The sequence below is a fragment of the Astatotilapia calliptera genome, chromosome 11, assembly GCF_900246225.1.
Source record: "Astatotilapia calliptera chromosome 11, fAstCal1.2, whole genome shotgun sequence".
Taxonomy (NCBI): Eukaryota; Metazoa; Chordata; class Actinopteri; order Cichliformes; family Cichlidae; genus Astatotilapia; species Astatotilapia calliptera.
The window spans coordinates 26,705,512-26,714,886 of NC_039312.1; the positions used below are offsets into that span (position 1 = coordinate 26,705,512).

Here is a 9,375-nt window from a genome sequence, read left to right on the forward strand (position 1 = left end):
GACAAATTGTACATTAATGCAAAACAAAGGCAAAGAAAAGTATTCATGTTTGTAAATTATTAAAATACCAAAAACCCGCTTTGAACGTTTAGTGGAAAGTGGCCGTGCATTCACAACTACAACCGGCATCGTGCAAATATCTGCGTTTGCTTGGTCATTAAGTAATAGGTGCTGTTCTGTGATACTTTGAGTTTTCATCTAAATCAGACTCAGTATGCAGTTTAAATAATCAGCAGCTTAGATATTTAATGTTCCTCTATAAACACTCTGCAAATGTCATCTCACTACTATAACTGAGTGTATTGTTTTTCGCTGAAGCTTTCGCAATGCAAGGTTACGTCACATGATCTCAATTTAGTTTAACACCGCCAACACATTGGTGACTTTGCAACAATCTTCTATGAAACAACAGCAGGAGACTTTCAGTATATCCAGCAGTGACCTGAAAAGTGACGAACCTATAAGAATAATGAGTCACAACCATATTCACTGCTTGTAAGTGAGCAAAAAATGCCTTGATAGACAAGTGGGTAGAACACAAGCCCAGATGCAGTTTCAGGTTCCCTAGATTGATTCACAACCAGAAATGTTGTGGCTTTCTCCAATATGATGTCTAATATTTTTGGTCCAAAATGTTCCAATGGACCTGTCCAAGACTTCCTGACTTCATTGTTTAACCAGTGCTGGTTATTTAAAAGGGAAAAAAAGTGACCAGGTAACCAGCGCCACAAATCCCATCCCAACAGATTCTGCATATTCACATACAGATTCTATTTATGGAGATTAGGTAAATAATGGATTGCTTTGCTTGCCAGGCTTTGGTGTTGTCTCACTGCATTAACCGGTGACATTGCCCAGGTAGTGCTAAGTAGCCCAGAATAAAACCCACTAAAAAATTCTAATTCAGCACAAACTCAAGTTTCAGATCATAGATGAAAGGGTCGATTACTTCTTGTGTGGCGGAGGAGGCCGGAATCGGTGCTCAGCAACACTGACGGGTTTATAATATCTGCCTCAGCCGCCACTGACTTGCACAATATATCAATATCCAGCGGGCCGAGCGGCTCTCTCCCCACATAAACAGACCAAAGACAACGATGGGCTCACATTCCAAACTCCAGGCGCTGACATTTGCACAGCATCCGCAGAGGAGAAGAAAAGCACAAATGTTCCAGCTCTGTGGGAACACCAGCAGAGTGTAAGCCTTTTCTTAAGACTTTGTTCGTCTTCCGTTTCTTTCTTCTCTCTCAGCAGGCGGCCATTTTCCTGGCTCAGACTGGAGGTTGTTTGGCACACCTGATTCAGAGGAGAAGACAGCAGGGGAATGAGGGGCGGAGGGAGGTCACAGCGCTCGAAGCCAGCCAGGAGGCGCCAGCTTAACGGCAGCGTTTTATTCAGACAGTCACCCAGCTCACTGGTCATTACGGCTATAAGGGGATTTCAGGTCCAGCTACAAGCTCACCTATTTGTGAGGCTTTGTGTTGGTTTTGTGTGAGTGTGCTCATGTTTGTGTCATACAGCGGTTCAGATTTTGGTTTCCCCCCACAATTATACTCTTAAAGAAGAGTGAAACTTACACTTTACTTTAAAGTACCACTGTGTTGTCTGAAGGACAAATAAAGCCGTTACTGTATCTAAAAATATGGCACACAGTGGCACTTTTTTTTTTTAACCAAAACGTATTCCAGGGGATTTCAGTTTTGCAGCTGATGTCGTTTCAGTTCACTTTTACATGACATCAATCGGTTTCTCTTTTTTGAAACGTAAAAAAAAAAACCAAACAAAAAAAACTACTAGTATCTTGGGAATTTTTAATGTCCTCTGGTAAATTCTGCTGGAAATAAAGCAATTTTCCCTGCAGCTGTTTACTCATCTGGAAGCTGAAGTAGGCAGATGAGGTCTGTGATGCTGCTGTTTGTTTGTTCACCTCGCTGACAGACTAACTGAAGGTGGTTTAACTAAAACTAAACCGTCTTATCGCTGCTCTGTACTTTTTGCTGTCGTTTTACTCACTTTGTACTTTAAAAACTGTCTCACTTTATTTATTTATTTTTGGTTCAAATACACAAAAAGGGGGCTTTCCACTTCTCTAGCATACTGCTCATTATTGTGAATTGCACGCAGGCAAGCACACACAGCCAGCTGACCAATAAATAGACTTGTCTCAAAACAGAACAGATGTACCTCATTTGATTGTTGTGATGCAGGTGGGCTCGGGCCTGGATGAATAAGCACAGTGACAACAAAACTGAAACTGTCAAACTTCTGATTTGTCCCCAAGCACTTGACAAACTAGTGCACACACACACACACACACACACACAGCAGCCCTGAAGAGTTTTATTGCTCCACTAGAGGAGGCTCTGCCACAAGAGGCTGCAGTGGCTCTGTCCTCTCACTGCAGTACTCAAAGCTGTCAACTCCATCTCCTCCATTCACATACATCTTATGTTAGAGGCCACATCACATTCTGCTTTACACAAGCAAAGAGCTTCATTTTCCTGTACCAGCATATCTCTGCTAAACATTCAGGTGACAGAGAAGAGAGCACATCACAGGCTTCAAAGAAACCACCTCTTAATGCAAACTTTGCTTCTTCTTCTTTTTTTTCTTTTTTTTTAAATGTATGTGATGTCATGGAGACAACCACACGATGCAGAGGCTTCAGTCTGGATGTGCCTCAGAGCTCCCATCACTCCCTGACATCTCCTTTGCTCTGCAGTTGTGTTTGTTTGGCTGTGCTCTGGATCTGGATTACTGCACTCCAAGTTCTAACCTTACTGAATGTAAAGGACATCAGCAACAAAATGTGCATGCAGAAAAGGAAACCCCTCCTGTTACTCCAGGCACGCATTTTTGTGGTGCGATCTCTGCTATCCGACTTCTTATGCCAGAGCCAATGAGGCAGGAGTATAGGCATGCAGGCGACTCAGTGAACCATAACGTCACAGAATTACAAATAGGAGGCTGTATGAAAATAACCCTTATCTTTATCCTGCTCAAGACTTTTGGTGGAGAGCGAACTTGTCCCAGAGTTTGTTTCCGAAACACTTATAGCACTTTGGCAGTTCATCCTGAGGGCCTGATCCAGGGTTGGGCTGCCTTTAAACATTTGTAATGTGTGATCAGGCAGCCATTGTCCCTCGATTCACCCTCTCTTTGCCAGTGGACGCATACACACAGTGGAAGAAGGTGGGGAGTCTGCTTTCTAGTTGTTGGCATTTAAGAAAAACGATGCCCATTCACAGTTTGGGCATTGAGGCACTCAGTGGGCTGGACCAGAGCCTTTTTGTTAGCTTTGGGAGGGGGATACGCTCTCTCTGCATTCCATTACAGTGAAAAAAGGGAGTGCTTTTGCAGGGATGTAGACCACATTGTGAGTTTAGATGACTGGCAGCAAACAAAAAGCAAACATGTATTCTGAATGACAGATCCAGCTTCACAGAAACACACATTAGAAATACAAAAAAAAAAAGAGAGAGAGAAAGCATCAAAACATGTCAGTTTTATTGTTACAGTTGCTTTTTGATTTTGCATCTGTGAACCTGGACAAAACACAGGTTCACAATGTGTCAGCCTGTGTTGGCAGGGTGTATGTGAGCCTCCAGGAAACAAAAACCCCAAAAACTAAACAAGAGCACACAAAACAAAAAAAAGAAGCCGTTTGCAGCACTGCCAGCAGGCTTGAGGTGATGGGAACTGCAGCAACAACAACAGCAAATAGCAAAAACATAAATTTGGCCAAGCACGCAGACCTGAAAGCATACAATGCAAGTGAGCACGGCTGACGTCTGCTCTTCAGCACTTTGATAAACGTCTCGGTTTATCGGAAACAAGATGAATATTCCACAACAATAAGTGGGTGTGGAGGGCGTGGTGGAAAATAACTTTTCCTCCAACGATTCCGACCCCGTGGCATGAATTTTGCAGAGCTCAGCTGAACGCACCAGGCAAGCAAAGTCACACTGACATTCACTTGAGAGAGCATCAAAAAGGAGGAGCTATGAGTCAGTGAGAGCTCAGTGCATGAGGGCAAATCACCCTCCGTTCTCTGACGCCTCAGTCATTATGGAGCACATCACCTCTGGGTATGAAAGGCATGTGAGCAGCGTGCGAGGGTGACACCAAGCTGGAAGCGAGAGTGACAACAGGACTTATGAGTGTCACATACCGAGGCTGAAACCTATCTGTAACACTCTGGCCAGCGATTACTCCCAACACATCCCACCTTCCCACTCCTACTACTCTTTCCCCTCATCACCAGCCTCTCTTGCCTTGAGTGGGTACAGATGTGTGAATCCTCAGACGCTCCCACTCTGGAGCCCTTATTGGACCCATAGGGCTCAACAAAGGCTGGCACACAGCTTGGAGAGCTCCTGGCCAAAGAGAAGCTGCACGCACTCCTATCATTTGCTTGATTGTGTGAGGCAGATACAGAGGTGCCACAGCTAATTTAAGGACTGTCACATGGGCAAATGAAATAATTGTTTAATAAGAAATATATATATATTTCAAAAAGATGCTATGTTCCCCTGCTATTCTAGTTTTGTGCACAAACGGGAGACCATTAAGTCCATCATTAGTCCAGAAACCGCTTTCTGTCTTTATTAATAGAACTCCAGCAGGAATTAAACTACGATAGTCAAAAGCGTTGGGTAAATTTAGACAAATAACATGACTGAAAAGGGCTTTATTTTGGCTGTTGGACAGCAGCTCAGTAAACAACAGCCACACTGCTTCTGCCTGTATTGTGCGCCAAATTCGGGCAAGTCAGATTAAACATTGTAAATATAATTACTTCTTTCAAGAGTGAACGCCTGTTTTTTCCACGTAAAAGCAGACTGCCATTTATCTGCTGTGTTAGTCTGTTGTGTTTTGACAGCATGAAAAAGCTCCCATTCAAAAGCAACATTAAAAACAGATAAAGCCACATAAACACAAAAGTATTGCTTGCAGCCTGTTCGGTCTATCTGATAGATTAGGCGTTATCTTGGATTATATCTGGCCTCCATTTCCCCCCTAAATGTATTGCTTTGTTTTTTCCCGTTAGGTTTACTTCTCATATCTCAACACAGCCTATGTTGTACTTGTGCCTATCACGTGCCAGTCATCCACCTCTTGCAGGAACATTGAACTTGATGTTCCGGCAGCAAAGTCACAGTGGCTTCCTTACCTCTTTGACTTTCTCCCGGCGCTCGTTGGTCTGCGGGTCGGCCGGTCTGCCGCTGTCTCTTCCCAGCGGGGGTTTGAACAAACACCTTCTGAACTTCTTGTAACTAAAAGTATCCGAGTTGGCACCGTGGTTAGAGGATGTCACTTTCTCTGACGCGGACTCTGTCTTAGACCTGGAGAGGTTCAGATCCTCCTGCGCTTTGCCCCCGGCGAGCCGGACCTCGGTCGCCTCGTAGGAGACTGGGGGTTTGCGGCTCTGACTTTTCAGCTTGATGCCAGCCTCTACTTTAGCCGAGGTCATGCCCTGGTCTTTGGGTCTTTTTAAGTGCTCCCTGACATCGTTCTCTGAGCCGGAGCCAACGGTGACTGGCTGGATCTCTGTCTTGGACAGAAAAATGCGTTTTAGTCGGACAGAGTCGGGCAAAAAGAAGAGGGCCCCAAAACACAGTGTTACCAAACCCGAGAGAAAGAGCAGAAACATGAATTTCTGGGATAGGCGCAGACCCATGCCCGATGCCGAGACACCGGGCAACTTTCGGAAAACCATTGAAAGTTTTCTTGAGACGTTGCCTTACAGCCGAGACAGTGTTTTGACAGTTTCCACTCCACTGAGCAGCTTCCCTGCTGCCCCGAGGCTTGCGTAAAAACTCAAAATGCGGGACTCCAAACACACCCCCCGTGACACTTGCAGAGTGGCATAAAGAGCTTGCCAGAGCAGTCTTTATCTCGCTATCGATTTGATCTGCATAAAGCGAAGGTTAGGCCTGCCCACATTCACAATTCAGCCTACCAATCATTTGGCAACACGAATCTGAAGATGTTCATCTATATAACGCAACCCGCCGGCATCAACACACTGCAGGATGCAGGGTCTAAAAAAATTAAAAGCATAAACAGCACAGGGCTTCCGGGATGATGAACAAATGGCACAGGCGTTCACTGAAACACTAAGCTATATTCATGGAAACAGCGCACGCCATGGGAACATATAAATGCACTTTTAAAGGAGATGATTGTGTGTCAGACCCCTGAACAAAGTTGCGACTCGATGCATTTTTCCACGCCGTGCAGATCATCAATAACACGCTGCCCTACGGTGCACAGCCTCGAGCGAACGGCACAGCATCGTTCCCTCGTCCCCGCTCACACCGACCCACGTTGCCGCATCACAAGCTCCTTAAAACACGTTTCAGAATCACGAGCCGATGTCGTTAGCGCCTGTGCTGGTGCAGCTGGTGCACGGGAACGCGTGTGTATTCCTGCCGCTCGTCTGTCAGATGCGCTCCTCCGTGCTCCCGTTTTCCCCTCTTCTTCTTTCCCCCTCTCACTGGCGTCAACACGCCGGGCGAAACAAATCGCCGGATGACATGAAAGAAGGCGGGTTTTGTCCCGTGCGAAGTTATCCTAGCCCCCCCACGATCCAAAATCCGGAGAATAAACAAATCCACCGTCCAGTCCTCCGGTTCCCAACAAAGACAGACACCCCCGCCGCGTCGTCTCTCCAATACCCGGCCAACGTCCGCCCGCCGAGCCTAGCTCTCGCTCTCCCTCGCTTGTGGTGCGCACTTGTGTCGCCGTGCCGTGGACGTCCACGCTTGCGTAAAAAAAGCGAGAGGAGAGAGCTGGAAATGTAACATATAGTGCAGGCAGGAGGAGGAAGAGGAGGAGGGGGAAACGGTCCGCTGCTCGACAATCCAGTGGGCTGGTCGGATTTCTTGATGGAAATTCACAACAGCTTATCAAAACACAGTTAAGCCGTTTGGACAAAGGGAGAGGGGTCTGTGTGGCCCTGTACGTTAGGAAAGCATCCACACACACATACACACACACGCCCACGAGGAAATCCTTGAAAAGCTGAAGAGGATGGATATATCTGCAGCAGATATCAACAGCAATTAAGAAGGACACACACACACCCACAAAACAAGAGAGAGTCAGTGATTACTCAGTGGGCTCTGTGCATGTTGGAAGATAAGATTTTTTTTTTTTTGTTCAAATTTGTTTTCATTGTCCATGAATGAAACCTGAAACCCTCCACCTGATGAGTTATTTTTACTCAACACGTTCCTCAGAATTGATCCTTTATCCACAGGAGGATTTGTTATTGAGTATTAATTAGGGTCCCAAGTTCATTTGTTTTGAAAGCACTTACCCCGGATTTGAAAAGATTTGTTTCAATTAATCACATATTTTTTTCTATCCAGAGTTTAAAAAAATAACAATAAAATCATGTTAGCTGGTTGCAAAAGATGATTTTAATGAATTTCTGGCGTCCAGCTCTTTGATAGCAGGACATGACGCATCTTCTTGGAGGTTTTGAACCCTTCATTTGAGCCCAGTCCAAATGGATCCATTATCTACTGGATGGATAACAGTCAACTATCCATTCGGATTTATTATTTTCTTCAGGATAAGTTATCTGTTCCCTATAAATAACTTTTTTTTACATCTATAACTAGCTCATATTTTTTGTGAAATCTTGCAAAACACACGAGGTCTATAGATTGCAATACATTTTATCTATTCCTCACGCTGGTTTTGTTTAGTTTTTTTCATTCCCTCTAATGTATCTGTGCTGCTGCAAAACCTGACCCTGATTCAGCTTTCTCTAAAGCACTTCTGTACTCTTGTCAGCTCATCCTGTTACTTAGAGAATACAATTTATTACAAATAGCCTAATAATTTTGGTTAAATATGGAATTTTGTGTATTTGCACATAATAATTAATATCAATGATTTCCAGCTAAGTGAACCAATCTTTTTCATAGCTTTTTTTCTGGAGCTTTCAGTGTGTACATCAACAGATCCATGCAGGAGAAGGCATCAGCCCAGTGTGTTTAAAAGCTCAAATAAAAGGCAGTGAGGAGGGTTTAACTTTGATAGATTCTTAGTTGAAGCGAGTTCAAATTTAACGCTTTGACTCGGGTGTGCTTTTGAACAAAGTTTGAAAAGCGTGCTTAAATTATGTTCACATAAGCAAATTAAAAGCTGAACTGTAAGCACAGAGTTTTCTCAGCTTTAAATAAGATAGATGGGCGAATGAGTCGACCATTACTGAAGAGCCTGCGCAGCACTATTGGGCTAATGCCCCTGGAAGCAGAAATGAGAAAACAAAGGCCTGATCGGTTTCAATATTGGTTTGAAAATCAATTAAGGATGCCACTCACGACCCACAAAAGGCCTCCAGGGAGGTTGTTTTCATTTTGCTGTCCAAAAGTCGCCTCTGGATATTCTTTAAATCAATGGATTTAATGGTGGCAGTAGGTGTCACTCATATTCTTGGCATTGCGTGTGATATCTGATGACCTCTGGTGAACTTTAACCACAGCTCTTCCTGTGGTTTTCCATCTGCTTCCTCCTCTGTTGTTAGATTAATAAGACTAGATATTTTCAATATTTCCTCCTAAAACGTTTCCCAGTTCATTATTAGAACCTCCCACAGACTCTTTTGTTGTCATTGTCAGATGCATATAGAGCGATGACCTCATTTCAAGGTCATCTGTAGTGCATTTGACCCCATGTTTTCTCTTTTAAGCCATCTTTCACCAGAGCCTAATTGAGTCCGAATGCTGATCCTCTGTAATCTAAAGAACAGAAAAAAGAGAACTGTTGAATTATCCTTTTTAGTTTTTGATCCAGGACCATTTCCTCAGAGAGTAGGTAAATCTATGAAGCGTTTTGTGGCCTTCATCACTGACAAAAGGACAGTTTGTCGTCAAAGGCGGGGGCTTTATGATGGCTCAGCGTTTGTGCATAATGAGGCTTGAATCTTTTTATCACTCTTTGTTAGGCAATGGAATATCTGGAAATCTAACAACAGCTGTGCTGTAAAGTTACGATGCCCAGTTTGTATTATCTATCATTTACTAGTTAAATTATATGTTTTAAGATTAAACGGTTAAAAGGTTGAGATGCCGTAGGTAAAATCCCAAGGGAAGTGACTGTCTAGTAAAGAATGATCTTTGCTTTTTAGCATGAGCAAACTATCACCACGTTCAGGTTGATTCCCAAAAAATAAACCGCCACCTTTTTAAAACAACTTAATAGACACATCAAGTCAGGGTTTCTCAGGAGGCCACGTTATACATGAGTCCAGTCATTGAGCTTGCATGAAGCCGCTCTGGCCAGTGACAGCCTAGTTTATCACTAGGATAGATGGGTGAGGCAATACAGTCCCGCTACTACCAACAGGCGAGGGTGAAA

At 44.0% G+C, this 9,375-nt stretch overlaps 1 protein-coding gene across 2 annotated transcripts in view; it reads right to left on the reverse strand.

Annotated features, from left to right (window-relative positions):
• LOC113031368 (mannosyl-oligosaccharide 1,2-alpha-mannosidase IA) overlaps positions 1-6,996 on the reverse strand; it is a 193,064-nt gene extending 186,068 nt beyond the window's left edge. Inside the window, exon 1 of one of the 2 annotated variants that reach the window (XM_026183375.1) lies at positions 5,174-6,996. In XM_026183375.1, the coding sequence (XP_026039160.1) occupies positions 5,174-5,719 (546 nt within the window). In that variant the 5' untranslated portion in view covers positions 5,720-6,996. The remainder of the gene's footprint in view (positions 1-5,173) is intronic. The other variant, XM_026183376.1, reaches the window with a different exon arrangement.
• Between the last annotated feature and the right edge of the window lie 2,379 nt (positions 6,997-9,375).